Raw genomic sequence first — 23414 nt, 5'->3', positions numbered from 1 at the left:
CTCTGCATCCACGAAGCCTCCTTTGGCAGAATTTGGGGGTTGTAGTTTATTAACAACAAACAAACAAACAAAAAAAACAACACATCAGAACCGACAGAAAACAAAAAGAGCAAAAAATCCTTCCAGCTGCTCACATCCAATATCAAAAGGGATATAACTTTCAAAATGCCCCAATCATTACTTATTTGGACAATCAAATAAGCAACACAAACAAAAGTGTACAAAAAGAGTAAATCAGAACTAATCTAATAGAGCTTTTCAAACATGTGGCCACCTTGTTCTAAAGCTCAAATCCTACTGGCTTTCAGTGCACAGCCAGATTTGTAGAGCAAATAAACATTTGTACAAATTAATATAAGGAAATTAATATAATAATATAAGGACATGAGATCATTTGACTTAAATACATTTTATTGGTTAATTTAAAAACTTCAACCAAAGTTAGCATGTAAAAAAGAGATCTGTACCTACTACTTTGGCAAAAAAGAAAAGAAAAAATCTAAATAATGGCTGTGACACCTACCACCTTGCTTTGGGGGTTAGAGCCACATTACATCATGCTGAGACAAATCAAAGTTTCCTGTTGTGATAATTCACAATTTGTGGCGCAAAGCGTTTAGCTAAGAGTGTGGCATGAGAAACTAAAACTACTGGTTCTTGCGCCTGTGCTTTGTTCCATAAAAAACGGTGCTAGTAAAGATTTAGCCCCATGTCAGTGAAGCAACTGTCATCCACAGCCAGAAAGATAAGGCTAGATAAGAAGTGAATATTTTGAAATGGAAGACATTAAATGCTTAACTGGATAATAGCAATATTGCTGGGGTACAAGGAATTAGTCATACAGAATTACAGATTAGTTCAACGTGCAGAGCTGTACAAACACCAGTAACGGGAATATATTTTTGTAGAAAAAGAGGCTGGGGTCATTTTTCATCTGTTACATCTACTGTACCGTCTTTACTGTGCCTTGTAAACAAGCAAGGTTTTTTTTTTTTCCTTCCCGACTTGTCAAAGTTTAACCATCATACAGTTTTCTCTCCACAAACTTGAAAGGCGTAAAACTCCATGTAGGCACTTTTAAAAAACATGTTGCTACAGTTCAGAGCTTGTCGTCACCTCAAAAAAAAGAAAAAACTGACAATAAAACTGTGGTAAATTGTCATTTGTCTTCCAGTGAACTGTTCAGGAAAAAGCTACTATTGCTTCTTGAGGTCACTTGCGCTGATGGATCCTCCTCAGAGGGATGGCAGTTGTCAGTACAGTTTCACTAAACAGGCCTCTGAGGTTAGAGCCAGGCTTCGATTTTGCAGTTCTGTCACTGTTCAGGCTGCGATGAGAAATAGTCATCTGTCCGAAACACGCTGGGGACTTCTTGGCGCTGATTTGGGGCTGGTCTTCGTGGGCTGGCCTGTTTCTGCAAGCAAACACATTCGACTCAGCTACCACTGACTGATTCATCTTGGAGCACAGAACGAAACCAAAATAATCTGTTATCAAAAGAATCCATCATACCAGATAAAAATATGAACTATTATTTTGTCATGAAATCTTACATTTAAGAATCCTGGGACAGTCATTGTGCGGAGGATCTTCTTGAAAGCACTCGGTAGTGTTCCTAGTTCTGTCTCCGCCTGCGTGACCTGCTCCTCCATTGCACTGACGTTGGTTCCAACCATCTTCACAAAGGCCTGCACACACACAAGAGTAACAAATTTAAGATTCTTGAAGCCCCAAAATGCACAATGTTTATGCCACATTCCCTTTACCAAACACATTTGGATCTCAAAACATCACAAGCGATCTGACTGTGCTTTGAATTGGGATTTAGACTTAGACTTGTACTTTATTGATCCCTTGGGAAGACTCCCTCAGGAAATTGAAGTTACCAGCAGCTCCCAGGCAAAAAACAAAGATAACACACAGTAAGTAAAAATGCAAAAGAATACAAAATTACAAATTAAATACTAAGGTACACACTAAATGTGAGTAACCAAAACCTTAAATTATGCAAGAAACAGGGAATAGGAATAAAGAATATAAGAATATAAATAAATATAAATACAACACAAAAAAAATATAAGAATTTGGCAGATAGATTGACCAGTGATATCGTATTGCACTATGTGGTTTGACCTGATAAGTATGGAGAAAAATACAAGGGGTCACTACTCCTTCTACCCTCTGTCCTGTGTCACCCCCCCCCAATGAGGAATTGTACAGTCTGAAGGCATGGGGAACAAAAGAGTTCTTAAATCTATTGGTCCGGCACTTGGGAAGCAGCAGTCTGTCACTGAACCGGCTCCTCTGGCTGCTGATGACGGCGTGTAGAGGGTGGCTGCTATCGTTCATGATGTCCAGCAGTTTGTTCAGTGTCCTCGCCTCTGCCACCGTCACCAGAGAGTCCAGCTTCATGCCGACCACAGAGCCGGCACGCTTGGTCAGTTTGTCCAGTCTGGACGTGTCCTTCTTGGATATGCTGCCTCCCCAGCACACCACGGTGTAGAAGAGGACACTGGCAATCACAGACTGGTAGAACATCCAGAGCAGTTTGCTGCAGATGTTAAAGGACCGCAGTCTCCTCAGGAAGTACATCCTGCTCTGCACTTTCCCATACAGGTGGCTAGTGTGTTTTGACCAATCCAGTTTACTGTCCAGCCACAGCCCGAGGTATTTGTAGGAGTCCACGACCTCAACCTCAGTTCCCTCTAATGCGACTGGTCTCGGCTTTGGTCTGGACCTCCCAAAGTCTATAACCAGCTCCTTCGTCTTAGCGATGTTGAGTTCCAGGTGGTTTGTGTGGCACCAGAGAGCAAAGTCCCTCACCAGACAGCGATACTCCTCCTCTCTGTCGTCCCTGATACATCCGACTATGGCTGTGTCATCAGCATACTTCTGTATGTGACACAGCTCCGAGTTGTAGTAGAAGTCAGAGGAGTACAGGGTGAAGAGAAGAGGGGCCAGCAATTTTGAAAATTACTGTCCTTGTTGCCCACTTTAATAATAATGTATTACAGCGCATTTTATGGATTCAAGCAATTAATAAAGTTGGAAGTGACACAACGTGCTGATGACTGCTGAAGAAATGTCTAAACTACGAAAGGTTTCAGTGAGCATTGTTAGGGCAATAACACAGAAGTGGAAAAAAAATATCATTGTACCATAAAACAAAAAAATGTAAAATAATTTCAAACATTGTCCAAGAGTCACAGAGCACTTCTGAAGAGTTTCAGAAAGAACGAGAGTTAGCAGGTACAAATATTTAAGAAAACACTCAACCACAGTGGCCTGGCAGCACAACAGAATGCTTATTGACAACATCCTTGGAAGATTTACTTACCTCCAATTTATCAATTCTTCTGTATATTTGTCTCATTTCATCAGACTTCTGTTGTATTTTTGGAAGATTTTCATTTACAACTTGGGATGTATCATTACGAATCTAGTGGGACATGATATACAAAAGGAAGAGAGAAAGAAATGCAAATGGCTGCTATTTTCATTTTCAAAACGTTACTTCGGTTGTTTCAGAGACGGCCCAGGCTCACCATATCAAGCATCCCCACAAACTCATCCACTCTCGTCAGCATTTCCTCCAAGCTTTTCTCCAAGCACTGGATCTGGAATATAGAAAAGGAGCTGTCACGTAAAGTTTGAGCAAGAGAAAAGAAAGAAAAATATTGATTATTAAAACCTAAAGATTGACTGACATGGAGGTTATTTTTTTTGTAACTTATGTTGATATTTAGGTATCTGGGGAGTTGATTGGCAACTCAAATATCTCCTAGGCCCACCACCAATCTTTTTTTTTCTTCCTCTGTACCTGGGATCAAAATTTATATTATTAAATGAAAATGTGTGTGTGACTGGCTAGAGCAGTAACCACCTTTCTCTGTTTTCTGATTCTGATCTGATATTTTGTTGAAATAACTGCCCAGGGTGACCTGAATCACACTTCATTACATTACATTTTTTTATTTCATTATCTCAATGAGTATGTATTGATTATGTAACAAGAAATCACCGCAACCCTATGCTCATAACAGAAATGCCTTTGTGGCTACTGACTAAACTACGGCAAGACAGATGGCCATTACTTTTCTCATTCTCTTCTGCTACAACCACAAACTTCAATGAATTTTAATGGGTTCTTATGTAAGTAGGATCAGTTGTGAAGTGTACGGGAAATGATGCGTGGATGTATTTTTTTAAATTATTATTATTACTTTTTTTTTTTTTACTAATTAAGATCTACAAAGGTAGGGAGTGTATTTTTATTCACCCCTTCCACTCTGATACCCCAAATAAAATTCAAGTCAACTATTTGCCTTTAGAAGAGTTTATCAGTGTGTAATTTAATTTGAGTATAAATGCAGTTTTTCTGTGAAGGCCTCAGGAAATATCCAAAGATTAGTGAACAAACAGCATCATGAAGACAGAAGGACACAGAAAACAGTGTGGGAACAGTCATGGGAAGCCATGATGGAGACACTGTTTTAGACGACAGCATAACGGAACCTTCCGGCTTACATTGAATGCTTGTTGGAAAGTGATGCTGCGTTTGAGCTCACTTTGATGTTTGAACAGGTTCTAGTTGCTAATCGCAATAAAAAAAAAGGGGAATTTACTTATGTAAACAGCACTGTCAGTCAAGGTAGTTCTCTTTAATTAAACATGGAAGGAAGAAACTCAAGCATAAAGAGCCAACAGCACTCTCAGTGTTTTTGGTTGGATACAGAAAATGTCAGGTCGACAAATAAAATGTTCAACATCTTAATATTAACTTGGGAATTACTTGACACCTCTGAAATTCAAACTTCGGGAGGATTCATGTTTCTAGGTGGAACTAGTAAATTTCAATTCAGAGGTAGAAACTGAATACACCTTTAAAACTGCACAGCACCCTCAATGCAACGTTCACTCAGTAACACCTAGTGGTGCCAAAATCCTGCTGTGAGATTGCTATGTGAGTTGATGGAGGACAATCCATCCATCAATAACAGATAAAACCTGTTACAGGCTGCAAAGGTCTGGGGTAAAAGTTCACCTTCTAGCAGGACGATGGCCCTAAACATACTGCCAGATTTGTGTGCTTAGACCAAAGCGTATTCATTATCCAGAGCAAAATACAATTAGGAATCTGTGGAAAGATTTGGAAATGGATATTAATCAAAGCTCTCCAATCTGAGTTAATTTGAGCTATTTTTGAAAAAATAATGGACAAAAATTTCACTCTGTCGACTCAGGGTGGTTGAATATAAAAGTATGCCACACTTTTCAGATTCTTATTAGTAAAAATGTTTGAAAATCCCATACAATAGTCTTTCTTGCTTTACGACTATCTGTTTGTCTATCAAACAACATCCCGATGACACTTGATGAAGTTTGTGGTTCTAACGTGACACAAAGTGAAAATGCTTTGGGAATGTAAATCGGCCAACGTCAGCTTCAAAGATTATCTAGAAACCATGTGACGGCCTCAAATTCATGCTTATGCAAATTCAAGCTGAGGACACAGGAGCCTTTGTCCATCAGTTAGTCATGACTGAATATAAACATCCTGCAGTCATGCCTGTTCAATTAACGTCCATCAGGAGTGACAGAGAGCTCCCCAAAACACTCGTGCACTGCTTATGATCCCACAAGCACGTCAAGCTTATAAACTAATTCCCATCGAGCCACAACATGGCTCTACGGTAAGCAGAGGTGCCATAAACAACCGCGCTAACTTAGCTGAGGACTCCATGTTGTGCCTTTACGACTAAACAAACCTCTTCTCCAGCCGTGGCTCGGATGTAGGACGAGTACTGGAGCGCGGTTTGTCTCAGGACCTCGTCGTCCTGCTCCGAGTCGTGCTGCTGCTCGGCTGTCCCGTGCTCCCCTGCCGCCTGGTTCAGGCTCGGGCTCCGGGACACAACATTAGCCGCGGCTGCTGCTCCGAAGCTGGGGCTCTGGGACACGGTGCCGCTGCTGGACAGGTCGCTCACCATGGACAGACTGCTGGCGCTCTGAGACACGACGCCGCTGTCCCTGCTGATCTCTGCGCTGGACTCCTCCAGAGGAGACAGCAGGCCCACTCTGTCCACCCGATGATGGTCCATGTCCCCTGTCTGCTCTTTTTCCCCCCTGACCAACTGCAGTGTTTTGCCCTGTCAACTGACTGGGTCACGTGTGACGCACTGTGAAGGGAAGCTCGTGAGGGACAACTTACGAAAGTGCGCTTCAAATATTATCTCCCTCGTTCCATAATATAATATAATATAATATAATATAATATAATATAATATAATATATTATAATATATATATTATAATATAATAATATATAATATAATAAATATATTATAATAAATATATTATAATATAATATAATATAATATAATATAATAAATATATTATAATATAATATAATAAATATAATATAATATATACTTTCTTTGGATTTAATTCAGAATAAAATAAATGAATCATTGACTTAACATATATTTTTTTATGTCAACAGGTTTCACATAATTATATTATGTTAATTGAAAGCAAAACAGATATAGTAATCCGACATTATGACTTTATGTTCAACTAAAATAAAATTAATAAATTAACCCAAGTATTTCGAATCACCTCAGATTGACAAGTGAAGTTAGCTGAACTAACTTCACTTTTTTGTGTTAGTCTGACAAAGCAAACACTCGTTCAGTGAACTTATGTTTCATTCACTAAACATAAACAAATTATGTTACTTTAACAACTAAAATTTGCTTTCTATCAACGGGTATGTTTTTTAATTCAACTATTTTTCTATTATTTTCTAGTTAACTAAATTCAAGCTTGTCGACGGGTTCGACACAAATGAATTAAGTAGGGCTAACGTAATTTTGTGATGTTCTTTATTTAACACCATGACTCAACATTAAAGTTTGAAACGATTTGAACAAAAATGAACTGGGATTCGTTTCAGCGGGCCAGCAGCATTTCATCTACAGCGAAGATAATATTGATTTGCGGGGATGTTTCAATTTACCATTTAGTTCTTAACATGTCAGTGCATTTACCGCCAGCAGATGGCAGCCAGGACAATAACATGGCCTGTAGGATCAGTGTAGTTCTTTTCTCCATAAATATAAATTGTCAAAAGCATGCTTAAAAACTTGTTATATACAAAACATATACATTCGGGCACATGCAAGTATGGAAGAACCATACTTGGGACTTTTAAGGTTAATGACATTTGAAACTTTTTTTCTTGTCTTTTGCAAAAAAAATGGCGAATACAGTTTGCAGTCTAAGAGTGTACAGTGTGTGCTCTTCCACTGTTTACAGAATGACCCTGTTCGTTAGCAGTTCAGTTCCCCCACTTACCCTAAAATCTGCAGAGTGGCGGTACAGATTAGCCTGATGTAAAGGATCAGTTAGCTGGTTGATTAGTGCAGCATCCTGCATGAACATGGCAGGCAAACATTCACTAGCAAAGAGGTGACACAATGTTTGCCGCTGCTGCAGGGCCTCTACCACTGAAAGATGCTGCATTCCTGATGAAGGTTGCCTGGAGTCAAAAACTTAATGATAAAGATAGCTGATCCACAACTAAAGGAATCCAACCTTTAGAGAATGTACTTTGCAGCTTCTAAATATACTCATTTAGCCAGCGTTAACCTCAACATCACAGTCTACCCAAATAAAGTGGAAAGTACTACAGAGGAAGAAATCAAGCACAATTTTCCTGCTACGATACTAGATGTAATTTAATGCTTGAAAGAAAACAAGTTCATAACTCTCATGCCATCGTCTGTTGGTCATGAATTCCTAGAAAACAATTACTGCCGTTGAAAGAAACTCAAGACATCCACTTCCGTCATGACTCATGTGACTGTCAGATGTAAGCTTAAAAACAAATCTCTAATTTCACTAAATTATTTTGGTTTTCCAAATCAAATCCAAACGATAAACTGAAGTAAGCGGTTCAGTTTCTGCAATACTTAAAGAGTTTTCTCCAAATTACCTAACAGCTGTGATCAGGTGGAAATGCATCTTTAGAAGAATAATCTCAATGTAAGACATGAGAAGTTTTCTACTGAAATATGTTTTGAGTGGCTGAACAACAGTCACCATTTCACATGAAAAGTCTTTCCCCAAATCTTAATTTTCAGATTTCCCCGTCTGTTTTGAGGGAGAAACTGAACAGGTCATTAAAATACAAATAGCAGAAATTTCTGCTATTTGTGCTATTTCTGCTAAACTTTGAATATGAAACTCATAAAAAACAGGAAAAGACTAGAGACAAATGTATGGATAAACATACTGACAGATGAAATGGGATAAGATTAAAAGATTTTCCTATTCCTACTCCATTTTGAGCATTGTTGAACTGCAGGCTGCTGTAAATAGCCTGTATGTCGAGTTATTTCAGTTATCTTTTTGTTTATAAATTACGTTTATTTTCTCTTCCATGCTCAAAATAAAACAAAAGATTGATGGATGGATGGACAAACAAATGAATCATGATGTATAATGTGGATAGATGCATGAACGATGGAAAAGAACAACAGAGGCAGAAATGAATTAAAGATGGATAGATTGAAAAAAAATAAATGATGCATTGAGAGATGAACAGGACACATGGTGGAATTGGCAGAGGGATCAAAGCATGAATATATGGATGAACAGATGAAAGGTTCAGATGGATGGACAGACAAACAGATGAAGGGATTATTGAAGGCTGGATGCAGACAGTGAGTGATGAATGACAGATGTATGTAGAGATGAACTTCTGGGTGGATGAACAGATGGATGAAAAAAAAATGGACATGTACGGACATATTGATCAATTGACGAATAGACCGAGATACAACCCCAACAATTTGGCTTTTAACCAATTTGCAGAGAAGAAATCACAGGTTCTCTCTCGTTCCCAGTTAAATATTTATGTCCTTTAAGCGTACCCAGAAACTCATCCGCCCCTCAATATTGCAAGGAAAACCTCTGCTTGGCGCATCTCATTTTCAGAACTTTGTTTATCATGCAGAGAATGGGACTTAAATTGAAACAGCTGACTCATCACATCTGCTTTTCATGAATGAGAGAATAATTTATTTAAACAGATACAAAGATTTGATCACAATCATGGATGGATAAAAGACCTAGTAAAAACAAACTCTACACAGCATTATGGGAATATAAGTAGTATAGATTTACTCTGTAAAAAAAACATCCATAAGTGAACCCACATTGGTCCCTCTAATGAGAATGAAAGAGGGTCTTAAAAATGGACACCAAGAAAAGACACCAGGCTGCAGGTACATTCAGAGCTCTAACCTACAGTGGACTATAAAAAGCCATTTCTTCTGACGCTTATAAAGAACATACACATTTTTGAACATAAGAAACGTAAAAATACAAGATATATACACAGTATCATTATTGTAAACTTTCTATTGCCTTATAAAAATACAAAAAAACATCAGAGGCTACACAGTCTGTGCTCGTGTGTATTGGGCTGTTCCCGTATCGTCTCTGAGCAGCTGGGATGTTTATGCTTCCTTATCTGTAATTATTATAGGGTAATGACGGTACCATCCTCCTCCACCCCTCCCTTGGGCAGAGCGAGACTGTGGCGTGGGTCCGTTTTCAGAGAGCTGAGAATTTTGTGCAGGCTGCCATTGCTGTGTCGGAGCGCTGGGTTGCTGCTGTGATGGGGCGGCTGCATGTGCAGCTCGCTGTGTTTGGACTGCTGGTGCTGGTTGTGTTTAAGGTTCAGGTCTTTGTGCAACTGGTGGCTGAGGCTGATGCTGGGTTGTGGTTGTTGGTGGTGGGACCCTCCATTGAGACTGGTCTGGGACCGGAAGGAAGAGGTGGAGACCACCGACAGCGGCCTTGTCGGAGGGCTGGGAGGAGCCGCCGGAGTCTGCTGGTGCGTTCGGGACGCGTTGGAAGCCAGCGAGGCGTTGGACCGGAGAGACGGTCGCTTAAGGCTGTTCTCGATGACAATATCTGTATCTTCGTCGCTTTCCATTTCGTCATGGTAGTTGTGATGAGCCACAGAGGTCGACTCCCGCACCGGAGCCACCGACAAACTCGGGTTGCCGATGGAGCCGCTGCTGTCGGACGACTGGCCTGAGCTGCCGGAGATTCTGCTGCTGCGGACGACGTTGTTGCGCTGGTTCACCGGCTTGACGGTCACAATCAGGTTGTGGCTGTTCGCGATCATCATGTCCGTGACCTGATCCAAAGACTTCCCCGTCACTTCGATGCCGTTCACCTCCAGCACCTCATCGTTAACCGCCAGCAGCCCGGTGCTCTCTGCCAAGCCTCCAGGGACCATCCGGGATATGAAGATGCCGAAAACTTTCTCCAGACCATGGGAAGTCACTCGAACACTGGTCCCGTCGCGGATATAGAAGCCCAGGGGTTTGTCCGAGCCGTGGCGGTAGAGTCGGACGCGGCGGTGGGACTCGGGCAGGATGTCCACGTCGATGATGGAGGAGACGGGACGGAAGTCCTGCGGCATGCCGATTGGGACGCGGGGACGCTTACGGTTGATATCGCTGTTGCGAAGCGTCACCACCGCCTTCTTTTTACGAGTCAAGGTGTTGGTGCCAAAGGTGGTGTAGTCGACCTCCTCTGCAAACAAACGGAAAAAAAAAGACCAGAAAAATTAGAAACAAATAAAAATAAATCTTCACGTTAGGTGACTGTACGTTAAAGGAGCATTCACACCAGCCCTGTTTAGCTCACTTTAATCAAACACTAGTTTGATTAAAACTAGTGTTTATTCAAACTCGATTGTCTAGACAGTTTCAATTGGGGAGATGTGAATGCATCAAACTTTGATGCAGACCAAAAAAGCAAACTCTGGTCTGCTTCCAAATCTAGGTCTTGGTTTGATTAAAGTGAACTTTCTTTGCAATGCATATGAGGATGAAAAACGCAGTGAAGAGCACTCCAGAAGCAGGAAGTATACAATAACGCAGGGCATTCTAGGTAAATACAGTCTAAACAAATGCTAGAGTAACACTAGCAGGAGGAACGGCTCAAGGACTTTACCAAATAGACAAAAGCGAAATCTTATACCCGCTAAATTCTGACTCGACTCCATGTTTGTTTACATTTTGGGAAGAAGAAAGTTGTGCTCATGTCTTCATCGGATGCTTTTATGTAATTTCCTTCATGAGGTGGTGCTGCGGCGCCACCACAGGCAAGGGGGTAAACAGGTTTTTCAAATGCTTTGGCTCATTTGACAGTGCAGTGTGAAAGTGAACTACACCAGATGCAAATGTAACAAATGTTCCAATTTTAGTCCCCAATCAAACCAAATCTACCAGACTGTCTGGTGTGAAAACGCCCTAAAGATACCAAAAACCACTTGCAAACAATTTTTCACGTGAAATCACCTGGCGAGCAGATTCAGATGATTTTCATCAAGATCAGCTGAAAATCATCAGCTCACTTGCAGATCAAGCCGAACTGCTGATCAGCCAGCGAGGAAAGACACAAAGATTCAAATGTGATCCACACGCTGCTGTCAGCGAGAAGCAGTAAACATGTTGCGTGTGCATATTAGTTTCAGGACTGCTGAGTGCTGCAGAGCATTCCTCTGCTGACAGCGATGATCCACCCCTCCGCAAGCAGCGAGCAGCTGCATGCACCCTGCATATCTGTGCTCAAACACATCGGCGCATACGTGCACCATCCGTCAGGCGAGCAGATCAGCCGTCAGTCAGGGATAATGAGGGAACATAGGATGATGAAACAGATTGTTGTGGTAATCTGAGTTAAGGCCTGATGCTTTAAGTCTGAGGTTTTGGAGCAATCGGTGGAACAATGAAGGCCTTCATAGAGGACTAGATCACTGATTCAAAGGGTGAATCATATCCTCAAGATAACGCAACTACTGATGAGCATATTCATGTACATATGTAAATAATAATAATAAAAAGATTAGTTTACTTTGAAGGTTAACCACAAGCTAGTGTATTTCTATAGTTCTGAGTACATTAAGACACCCCAAGCAAGAGGGAAAGATAAACACGCTGCGGTGAAAAAACAATTTGATATCTGTCTGATCTTCCCATCTTTCTCTGCGACCGGCAGGAAATCTGGACGGCGTAAACCGGCATGTGACAGGAAGTGAAGGTCTCCCAGTGGGAGCAGCAGCTCCTGCACTTTTATGAGTCACATTTGCCCTTTCGAGCTTTACTCATTTCGTTTTTTCAGTAACACATGTTGAAACCTCTTCTGGACTTGTCTCCCCTAATCTTTGCACCCTGAAATTAATTTAGAGCCTTTAAACAGAAACAGAGGCCAGCTCCTCAGGCTCCCCTCTCACATTGTAAAGTGTCTTCTCCTGCAGCTTCTCTTCCTTCTGTAACTTGACGACTAAGCAAGAACAAGTTTAGTGATGGGGGCACGAGGGGAAGGGGAGGGACAAAAGGAAAAGCGTGCGGAGGGTCTGGGGAGATTTGTTACGTGCTTGTGGTGCAAGTTAAGACGCAAGAAGCAACTTCTGGGAGTCAAGAAGCTGCTCTCTGTAAGGGAACGCTGTTCAATCCGCCGAAACGTTTCCTCATGTTGCAAACACAAAGTTTATAGAATTACAGGGGAATTTAAGGTGATGGCCAAACAGAAAATTGTGCATAAATGTATACACTTTGAGCACAAATTGTAAAAATGTGAAGGCCTTCTTTTAGAACATTACCATAGAAACCAAGAAATGGAGCAGACAGATCAGGGGCAAAGCAGAAAAAAAAGAAAAAAGAATTGAGGCAAGGTGAAAGTGGAAGACGATGTCCCAAACTTTGATCATGCGTCTAAACTGAAATCTAGTTTACATTTGTCACATGGCATTTAGGGATCAGAGTAAGCATGTTTACAGGTCATTCTGAGCACACCAACCCTATTTTGAGACAAGGTGGCGGCAGAATCATTCTGTGTGGATGCATTTTTTGGATGAAGCACAAGAAACTGTCCAGAACTGATAGGAAGATGGCTGGAGCTCAATAAATACAGGGAAATCCTGGACTGGAATGTGTTAAAGGTCGCAAAAACACATGAGAAAGTTCAACCGTCCAGCAGATCATCCTGAACACACAGCCAGAGCTACAATGGATTAGTTTAGATCAATGTGTATTTATGATCTAGAATTACAAATCACATCAAATCTCAACTAAATACACTGAAGTTTGGGGTTGTGAAGTGGCAAAAATGTGAAACGGTTCAAAAGGTGTGAAAGGGAGAAAACGTCTCCCAGATCAACAAAATAAGATTTTTCACAATCTTAAGAAAGCAAGTCTGAAGGAAATCGCACCCACGTCATCATAAGTTTGCCCCCCCCCCAAAAAAAACAAAAACAAAATCATCAAGTGGTATTTTCAGTTTTCGGCACATGTTCTGGCAGAAGTTGATCTGATTGAATCCAGACAAGGCACTCGCTACAGGGCAGGAATTTCTGCCACAAGTGCAAGTTTTCCGCTGATGGGAACCATATTGGGGAGGGGTTGCAGCAAGAGTCTCATTACAGGTTTTTAAGTGCAACACCCTGCGTCCACACCCCTCACCTCGCTCTCAAATTCGAGCCGCAGCAAACAGCGCGCCACATCACCCGGGTTACACTGCGGGATAGACGACCAATCAGTGAGAGAGCCAACATCTGCAACCAAAACACTGCTTTTAGAGGGTTATGTCTTGCAGCTGTTTGGCAAAGAAATGAAAAATAATAATAATAATAAAAAAAAAGGAGGCATATGCTGGAGTAATTTGTTCTATGAAAACCTACAAATTCAGAAGGGAGGGGAGTGGCTCAGTGCAGGGCAACAACTACTGGTGGAAATGTCTAGTTAATCTGAGCAGGTGTTTTGGGATTTACCCCAGAAACACTACGTAAACTATATTTTAGGAACCACATTTCATCAGGACATATTATTAGCAGTAATGTAACAGCAGCTCTGCCCAGCTCTACCTACAACGTTTAGCAACAAAAAATAAATAAAATTAAGACACTCTGCTTCAGATTTTTAACGCAGTAAATCTCTGACTTTTTTCACAATTTTCTCAGACTGGCTCCATCAATCTCTCTCACAGTTGAGCTGCACCGAAGAAGAGCCTACATCCAAGTTCAGATCAACTGTTTTGCATTATGGTAACATTTTTGCTGCTAAAACTTTCACAAGCGCTCCATTAACATTAAGCTGCAACAGCACCACCCACGACCACAGGCAACCTCTCAGTTTAGCAGAACGGGTTCTTTTAACTCTATTCTCCTTACAAAATACCAGCTATTTTCCTCCTCTGCACGTAACAAATCATTTGAAAACCGCTGCAATTTATTCTGGCCAGAGAAAACAACCCTACTTACAGTGTCCTCCATCTGCCACTGAGCTACTATTAAGTCATGATTCCTTCACATGTTTCATGTAATGATTCTATACTTCTTTAGGCTCATATTTCCAGAGTTCTCACTGATTTTTGACCAACGTTTAAAGTTCAAATGCAAATATTCGCCATACATTTAGAGCAAATAAAATGCTCTGAATATAGAACCTGAAAAAAAAAAAAAAAAACAGATACAGAAGGAGAGAAGAACAGAAAAACAATGCAATAAAAAAATGACACGAGGAAAAAAAGATGCCTGGACAAACCAATGCATCGTCAAATGTTGAATTCAGTGATGATTACAGAAGATGTACTTTATTTGTAACTATAAAGGCGTTGATGATGAAACCAACTGCTAAGTCATCTAGAACTATGTAAAGACATGTAGATATATTTATATTTGATTCCACGAAAATAGTCATCAACTAACCTGATGTTGAAAATGGTTCCTTTTATGTCCAGAACAATAAGCTAATTAGTACACAAGTCTGAGTTAGAACCAATACCGTGAACATAAAACGTACCTCCATTACTATACTAATAGTGTATGAATGGTTCCTTCTGTCTAATTTAAAATAAAAGAAACACCTCTTTTGACTTTAGATCTAAATAATCTCATAAAAACAGTTGAAGGAGCCAGAAAGATTTTAACCATCAAGTCCCCGACATCAAGGTCCAAGTTCTGCTTAATGTGGGCGACACACGAGAGAGTGTTCCAGTTGATAACACTGCAGTTACTGTAATACCTTCTGAAAACGAACTCCCTCCTACACGAGAGCATCGAGCTGAGCTCATGTGAAGTGTTTGATCAAAGACCGACAGGTCACCGAAATTCACCCAACGTCCAACTGAACCTCAGATCTTCAGTTTCTTTGATGGAAAAGATCTTTAAATTTGCTCCTGTTCAGTAATTCTTTACTGTCATTTACATTTAGCTACATAAAAGTAACTTTTTTACAGTACTGCTTGGAAATTCTTACAGTTGACATAAACCATCTAACCTGAAGACAGTTTTTCTTAAAGAACAGTTTGTACATATTGCCATAGTTACTACATTTGTAAGAAAAAAAAAATCAGCAAAATAGGTATGCAAGTTCTTTGGCATTTTAATCAGAACTACTTTAAGCCTTTTTGAGTGAGTGTGCATTCATTCATTCAGTCAGTAACTTAAAAACTTAAATACTAACAGATAAAATAAATGTTACAGTTGACGTAAATCAAATATAAAGCATGCTATTCCAGACTCCGGGTGTCTTGTCTTTATAACTGGAAATATTCATAAAAAGGAGCTTTATAAGTTTTAATGGTCTTCATTTGTGTCCATATAAGCGTGTACGATCTGGTGCAAAGGGGTGGAAGCAGGAGGAGAACGTGCAGCTTATTTTTTTAGGATACAAGTAGGGAAGTTTGAAGGTTGAAGCCACAGATTTAGAGGAAATCCCAGTTTAGAAACACAAACAGCTGGTTGTGTTTATGTTTAACATGAATCTGTTCTAAGTTCATGATCAAGAAACTGCACAAAAAAACAAGCAAACAAAAAAAAAAAACCTACTTAAATGGTGCAGAGTATTATAAAAGCTCTGCTCCAGACTCGTGCATAACAGATTGAGATTACTGTTGTCATGCTTTGCGAAATCCTTCTAGATCCCAATGTCCTACAGAAAACCATAAATGAGAATTTTACTAAGAAAAATTAGAGCTTAGACCTTCTGACACCAGAAGACGGGATCTTAACCAACCCGCAGCACAGTCGGAGGAAGGGTCAGAGGTGAAAAGACGGCTCCTGGTTGACTTCTGCCTCTCGTGGCTGCCAGTATGTCTACCCACTGTGACACTAAAGGAATGTAGCTGGAGATATCACTGAACAGCTTGAAGATCTGCAGTACTCCTCCAAGACAGGCGTGAGGTCCTCTGACCTCTACAAGGGTAACATGATCCATCACTGAATTATCCTTAAAGTGTTTCACAGGTTTTTAATGATCCAACTCCTGTAGTGGCCAGAATCTGCTCTATGGGAATCGACTAGTAAACTGAATTCGGTCGGGTTTTCAGGTCCTATTAAAAGCCCCATGCTGCTTTTAGCCCTCTAAAGTAAAAAGGTAAAGGGAAGAGAGAAAAGTCGGGCTTTGTTCCACTGAGGACCACCTCTAGTTAAGAAAAGCGGTGAAAACTGTTTTAATGTTCTGCAACTTTTCCAGAATCCCCAATAAAAACTGAGAATCTAAGAGTTTTATGATCCACCATTAGGATGCCTCAACACGCTTGTTCCTGGCAAATCTTCACCGCAGCTGAAAACACAGCATAAGAAACCAACTACAGCTGAGTCAGTACTTCAGGTCCTTTTTTAGAAAGTTGGTATGTTTTTATACGTTGCTGGCGTAATGAAGGGAAACAGATGAAGCATTAATGCTAAAAACATATCAGACACAAACACGAGAACTTCTTTTTTTTTCTTTTTTTTATGGCACGCAGCAAAAACCTGCAGAAACGCCATAATCATCATTCAGAAATCCAGACTGCGGACGTTTAAATAAGTGTTTGAGGCCAAATTTGGGTGTGATATTTCAGACAGGGCTTTGTGAAAACTTGCACACACTATACTTGTTGTACCTGTGCTAACAAAGACAGGAGGAACCAAACTGCCCGCAGGAACAAGAGTAATTTGTCAATGTTTAATTTATGCAGTGCAGTAAGCAGCATTAATGCAGTATGCAAGTACAGTACAGACCAAAAGTTTGGACACACCTTTTAATTCAATGAGTTTCCTTTATTTTCATGACTATTGACATTGTAGATTCACACTGAAGGCATCAAAACTATGAATAACACATGTGGAAATATGCACTAAACAAAAAGTGTAAAACAACTGAAAATACCCCTTATATTCTAGTTTCTTCAAAGTAGCAACCTTTTGCTGTGATTATTGCTTTGCACACACTCAGCATTTTCTTGATGAGCTTCAAGAGGTAGTCACCTGAAATGGTTTTCACTTCATAGGTCAACCTGCCCTGTCAGGTTAATAAGTGGGATTTCTTGCCTTATAAATAGTCATGAAAATAAAGAAAACCCATTGAATTAGAAAGTTGTGTCCAAACTTTTGGTCTGTACTGTATGTTGAAGTACAGCAACACATTTATCAGAATAATAAACAGAAAGGCAATTAAAGGGAAATAAAGAAAGCATCTTTAGCACTGATAACAATAGACTCATAGCTAAAACGGAACATTAAAATATATTGTGGAAAAGAAAGAAAGAAAGAAATTGACCAATGGTGATTTTAAGCTTCACTGAATAGTTTGGTCAGAAAAAGCAAGTGCTAACAGGTCTTGCTAAAAACAACAGCACCTGTATCTCTCTGGAGATGCAGGTGGGTGATATGTGGCCTAAAATGTTAACTTTGTAATCATGTTTTATGTTTTGAAATATTATTGAAATCCGGTCCAACTTCAGAGCTGCACAACAGTGTCTGCTCTCACACAGTGTGATCTCACCTCTCATCCCAGCGCTATTATTATTGCTAATCGCTCACAACAGAAATTGTGCTTTAGGGTAATGAATTTTTGCAATAAACTAATCAACAATCCAACACAAAGCATTAAAACAGAGCTTTCCCCCCCTTTAAATATGAAGTTTTATTTGTTTGGGCATGGGATAGTGACAATGATGCAGTGTTGGATTGTGGGGGGTTTAAATGAAACAGAGAAGCAATGTCAGCTGTGTGGTCTTTATTTCTCAGTCTTGAAAAGGTGAGGGGATATCTGAATATCTGTAAATATTGGTTAATGGCCATAGCACAAATAATATTAAATGTCAATCATATTGGCCCAAATTTATTAGAAAGATTTTAACCTGCAGAAACAGAGTTGTTCAAATCCAGGTGTTTTGAAACCGACTTTCAGAACGTTTACCTTGAAACCGACCCATGTCAACACTCTGCACAAAGATTCAGTTCTTGGCATTTGTGATATTTTTACTTTGCGATATGACCTAGAGATTAGAAAGCCCCAAAGAGAATCTCTGAAAAACAGTCATTCCTTTCAGGCTACTTCACGTAGCACTCCAGCTTTAACGCACGAGAAGAGCTAAAAGTATTATTAAGAAAAACATTTATTCAACTCCTCATCTTGCAAAAAACACCCAAACTTGCTACCTTTAGCAAAACATGTGCTGCCTGGGAGGAATAATATCAGGTTGCGACATTCATATCTCGTTTCTGTTGCTCATGATCGTCAGGTTTCTTCAAGTATGAAGGGTTTTGTTTGCAGAAATATACTGTCCTGCCAATAACTGCATAGGACGAACTCTTATACCGAGTCTGGACTGAGAAACAGCTTTATAGAAAGTGTCGACACCAGCATGATTCAACATCACGGCGTTTATAAAACTTATTTTATTGTTTGAATAATAATTCTATTGGACAGCACCAAAGTAATTTCCTCAGCAGTAAAAAGAACAAGCATATATATACCCTGTAGCCTGCAGCTGTGTCCAAAAGCACAGTCAGCTACAGTCCATCTATGCATGTGACATTCCTGCACCCCAACAACCTTCCACCAGCTCTCCCCCAACACCGTCTTCGTCCAGGCGTGACAGAGTGCTCAGTGACAGCAGAGGCCATGATCTGAGACGAAGCACAGAAAGAACAGTGCAGGACGCTGCTGCCTTTAGCATTAGGTCACTGGATGCTGTGACAGTGGGCTTTATCGTGGGCCCCACAGTGAGAAATGCACACACGCAGCTGGAAGTTCCCCCCTACTCTCAAACCTATAAAGCACAAAAGGATGAAACCTCACATGACACGGCGCATCCTTGCTGGACAAAAGGAGATAAACTCAACACAATGCAGTTCATCAAGTGCCCTGGAAGCAGAACATTTCCCCCCCCCCCCGTCTTTGTTGCTTACAAAAAAGGTTTAAACCCCCCCCCCAAAAAACACAGAACACTCTTTACAGCATTCTACAGATAACATTGATCAGAAATGGCTAATTTTCATGAATGATCCTCATGAGTGTGAGATTCAGTGTGGTTTTACTAAACCACACTGAAATGCATAGTATTAGTAGGACTAGAGACTTTTTCTTTAAACATTTCTTACCACTCACTTTTAAGACGTCAACCAAGACTCTTAGCTCACCCTAACATAGAAAAAAAAGTAGTCCAGACAGAATGAAGAACTTTTTTTTAAACATGCAAACATATTTCACATTCTTGCAGGGGAGGTTAAGGCAGGGCCTGGGTGGAAATTTGGAAGAGCTCGATAAACATACCAGAATATAATACACAGTGGTGCACAAGTTGGAGTTTAAACTTAGAAGCCACAAGTTTCATTCATTTTTGCACAGCTTTTATGTTCTGCCCAACAGAAAAGAGTAAACACAGATCCGCAAAAAGCCTTCAAACAAATTAATCCGTAAATAGGAGAGAAATCTCACTCTGGGGGAAATCAAAATCAAAATCTCAATTCGGAAATATTTTATTCGAGGTAAACATTCAATGTGTTTGTCCTGCAGCTTAATTGGTGGAAATACAAGGTGACCCAGTTACAAATTTGCCAGTCATGTTCATCTTACTCCATGTACAGTGAGGGAGGCTGTAATGAAAACTAAAAGTTCTCTAAGGCTCACAATTTAAGAATTGCTGCAAGAAAGTGGCAACAAGGACAACAATTAGATAGTTTTATGGGGGCCTGCTAAGGAAGGAACAGTTACTTTTTTGACACATCACACAAATGTAGATATATGGACATTTCTAACCTCTAATGGGACATTATGTAGAGCCGTGTGCTTTGGTCGAACTGAGATCTCTGGCAAAAAAAAAAACAATAGAAGTGTTCTGCCTCAAGATCGTTTCTCCTCTTTTCTTACTTAGCAATGCTACTGCAATTCAAATCTTAAAAAAAAAAAGAAAAAGAAAAAGAGAAAAAGTCAATGAAATCAGCCACAAAATGATCAGTTCATCACCATTTTCCAATTCAATGTACATCTGTATCCGAGTAGGTGCCCTACTCACTCCACAGTTAGTAGGAAAATCTACAATAGCATTGCCTGCTTATGCTAAATTTGTTTAGCATGCACGCTTTGGCGAGATAAAAAAAAAAGAAAAAGAAAACAGGGTCAGGTGTGATTTGCACAAACTGTTTCCTAAACAGCGAAAAAAAACCAAATAACTACAGCAGTCATTTGATCTCCTGATAAGACACAACAAGGCTGTAAAACCTTTGCGTGCATTTACAGTTTAAGCTCATTAGTGATTTGCATGCAACCCCCCCCCCCATTTCACTCTCTGACTGCAGTCGCTCATTTAAAGAGCAGTTGCTGCAGCCGCACATCTGGGACAAGTTACAAAGAGCTGCCGAGGCTGCGCGAACACGCCAGAACAGCCCGTGCGGTGCTGTGGGGGAGTGGAGCGTGTCGCAGGTTTAGGATTCATCTACAGGGAAGAGGAGTGCATTTAAAGGAAAATGTGTGCGTGTGCTCACAAGGAGATTAATTTTATTTGTGTGCTGGAGAAAGTAGAGGCTGATATCCAGCAGAGATGGGGGGTGGGAAGAAAAGATCAAAGCGGTGAGGTACGTGCAGGTCTTGCATTCCTAAGAAAGGCAGCAATCCACTCTCCATCGAGTCATCTCTCATAAACTGACGCGGAGGTTTCTTAGCAAACGTTTTGTTGCAGCCGGCCCGCTCGTGATAATCTGCACCTTTCCAGCACCCTCCAAAAACAAAACAAACAAATAATAAAATAAAACAAAAACAAAATCCCCAAAACACATGCTGTTAATTTAAGCTCTCCACATTCACATCCATCTGGTCAACAGGTGCCAAGGCTGGCAGCACTGCTAAATCCTCAAGTGACCGAAAAATGGTTGCTGCCACTAGATGCGAACTAAGTCCAGATTCTGGAAACATGTTGCCTGAAGTGACACTTAAATTACAGTAATGTTGTTTACCAATTTGGTCATTTCTAAGGTCAATCAATTGCACTGAATTTTATTCTGAGCCTTAATGTTTGCACTTCTCACTTAAAGCTTTGTGTGTTGGTCCATCAAGTGAAATCCCAAACATAATGAAGTTTGTGGTTGTGACATCAGAATGTGGAGAAGTTCAAAGTGTTGCGAATACTTTTGTAATTCTATTTTACAGGTTAAAAAAAAGGATCTGAGTAGATGGATTTAAAAGAAAGCATATGGAATAAGTTGCTTTGCTTCTATGCTAGTGACTAAAAAGGGACTATATGCTAGAGATACAAACAGTTTGGATAACACCGTGATTACTAACACTCCCTGAACTTTAAACAGATACCAGGGAAGCTTTTTGTTGACATTAATAAGATGTGAAGGTTTAGATATCTAGAGTAGAAACAATCCCTCAAATCAACTCCTACATTCAACCACTGATTCACCTCCTCAGATGTTTAATGAATCGCGGTTTAGAGGATTTGCTCTCTACTGGACGTTCTTCAGGATGGATAAACAAGAACAACATTGTCCTCACAGTCCTGTTTGTGTATAATTCATTTGCTTTGACATCGGCAATGTGGAAGAAAACGGACAAAGCATTCATTCACAAAAGCTTCTTTTAGAATAACGTAAAAAAAAAAAAGAATTCCAAAAAGTTGAACTTATTTATGATATTTAAATAGATGGAAATAACTTTAATAAACAGAGAAAAGAATGCAGTGGTTGCAGTGGAGGGCTGGACGAGCTGCAATATTCTCCACTATAAATTTTGTTCAACCACCGAGACTCGAAGCAACATAGTTTTGAGTTGGAATCTGGCACACAAACATGGGAACATCCTAAAATGTGGAGGCCGTGCATTTGACTCTGCTTTTACCGTTTGAACCTGGATTAATGAAAAAACATGGGATTTAAAAAGGTGACCTAATGAAATCCAAGTCAAGCAGAGAGATAATTATAACATTTAGAGCAGCATTATGGACAGCACTACATGCCATACACAAAAACAACAGTCCTACTGTACTTTAATAGATATTTCTATCCAAGTTTGAATTTTCTGACATATTTTCTTATGTGAACAATTGAGCTATGAATATTATTAACTTTACTGGAGCAAATTTTAAGCATGGAACCAAACATTATGACTCTAATGAGCACCAAAGTATTTCCAGTTTGGATTCAAGTAGGTTCAAACTTCAAACCAACCTGATGAGTTTGTTTTGGTGAGCAAAGTTTTAGCCTGATTATACAGAGGCTCATCCTCCATTAATATAAACATATTGTTCAACAAAAGGAAATAACTGATTTCAAATTGAAGATTGGCATGTCTGACAAAAAAAAAATAAATATCCTGAACTTCAAAGTTGAGCAAAAACAAGTACTTAAACATTGATTTAACTTAATTGGTTATGGCTGCGGAACAATGTATTACATTTTATTTATTTTCCAAATGTTGTCTTGCTGGGTATTTGAATATCATTTAGCAGATTGAAAATGTATTTAGATAGTAGACTGGGGTTATGATGACATTCGTTTGCTCTATAAATTATCTGAACTCATATTGACAAGTGGGCTGCAAAGTTTTAGGGAAACATTGCATCACATATCTGACATAACATCAATTCTGTTAAACTCACATTTTCTTGATTATCCCCTTTCTGCAACAAAAGTCAGGAAGTGGCTACAAGCAGACTAACAGCTAGTCACCGAAGCTTGTCCAGAACTACAGTTAAATATACACAAGATGTTAAAAAATCAGCTGTAACTCTAACAACAATCAAGGTTGACCAAAGTCTATAAACTATAGATAGTGAGAGTAGAATGGGGTAAATAATTGAAGCCTTTTATAAACATCCTTACCAACTGCTCCAGTAATTGCCAGTAAGTGAAGTGCCTTTATCTAAAATCTGATGCTCATCTCAGGCAAATATAGCAACTTTACAATAGCGACTAAATGAGAAAAGCAAAAAAATCAAGAGGAGGGATGTTGTTGGGAGTTGATGACTATCGTTCTGACATTAAAAAAAAAACTATTTTCTACAGTTTTGTTTTTTTATTCATTTCTTATTTTCATCCATTTTTTGCAACCCTCTCTTGCAACA

The 23414-nt window shown here is 39.8% G+C and overlaps 2 protein-coding genes across 2 annotated transcripts in view; both read right to left on the bottom strand.

The window, feature by feature from the left end:
- Positions 1 to 393: 393 nt before the first annotated feature.
- On the bottom strand, positions 394 to 6176 carry bloc1s4 (biogenesis of lysosomal organelles complex-1, subunit 4, cappuccino). The gene is made up of 5 exons (XM_028035581.1): positions 5769 to 6176; positions 3546 to 3617; positions 3338 to 3439; positions 1554 to 1688; positions 394 to 1414 (listed from the first exon to the last, which is right to left on the bottom strand). The coding sequence occupies exons 1-5, from the start codon at positions 6096 to 6098 to the stop codon at positions 1316 to 1318; spliced, it is 738 nt and encodes a 245-aa protein (XP_027891382.1). The 5' UTR covers positions 6099 to 6176; the 3' UTR covers positions 394 to 1315.
- A 2876-nt stretch (positions 6177 to 9052) lies between these two features.
- pard6gb (par-6 family cell polarity regulator gamma b) overlaps positions 9053 to 23414 on the bottom strand; it is a 33332-nt gene continuing 18970 nt past the window's right edge. Inside the window, exon 3 of the mRNA XM_028036905.1 lies at positions 9053 to 10610. Coding sequence (XP_027892706.1) covers positions 9544 to 10610 — 1067 coding nt within the window. The 3' untranslated portion in view covers positions 9053 to 9543. The remainder of the gene's footprint in view (positions 10611 to 23414) is intronic.

The sequence above is a fragment of the Xiphophorus couchianus genome, chromosome 13 (genome assembly GCF_001444195.1).
Source record: "Xiphophorus couchianus chromosome 13, X_couchianus-1.0, whole genome shotgun sequence".
In the NCBI taxonomy this organism is placed as follows: Eukaryota; Metazoa; Chordata; class Actinopteri; order Cyprinodontiformes; family Poeciliidae; genus Xiphophorus; species Xiphophorus couchianus.
The sequence above is the reverse complement of the archived record's forward strand: the minus strand, read 5'-3'. Positions and strand labels throughout refer to the sequence as shown.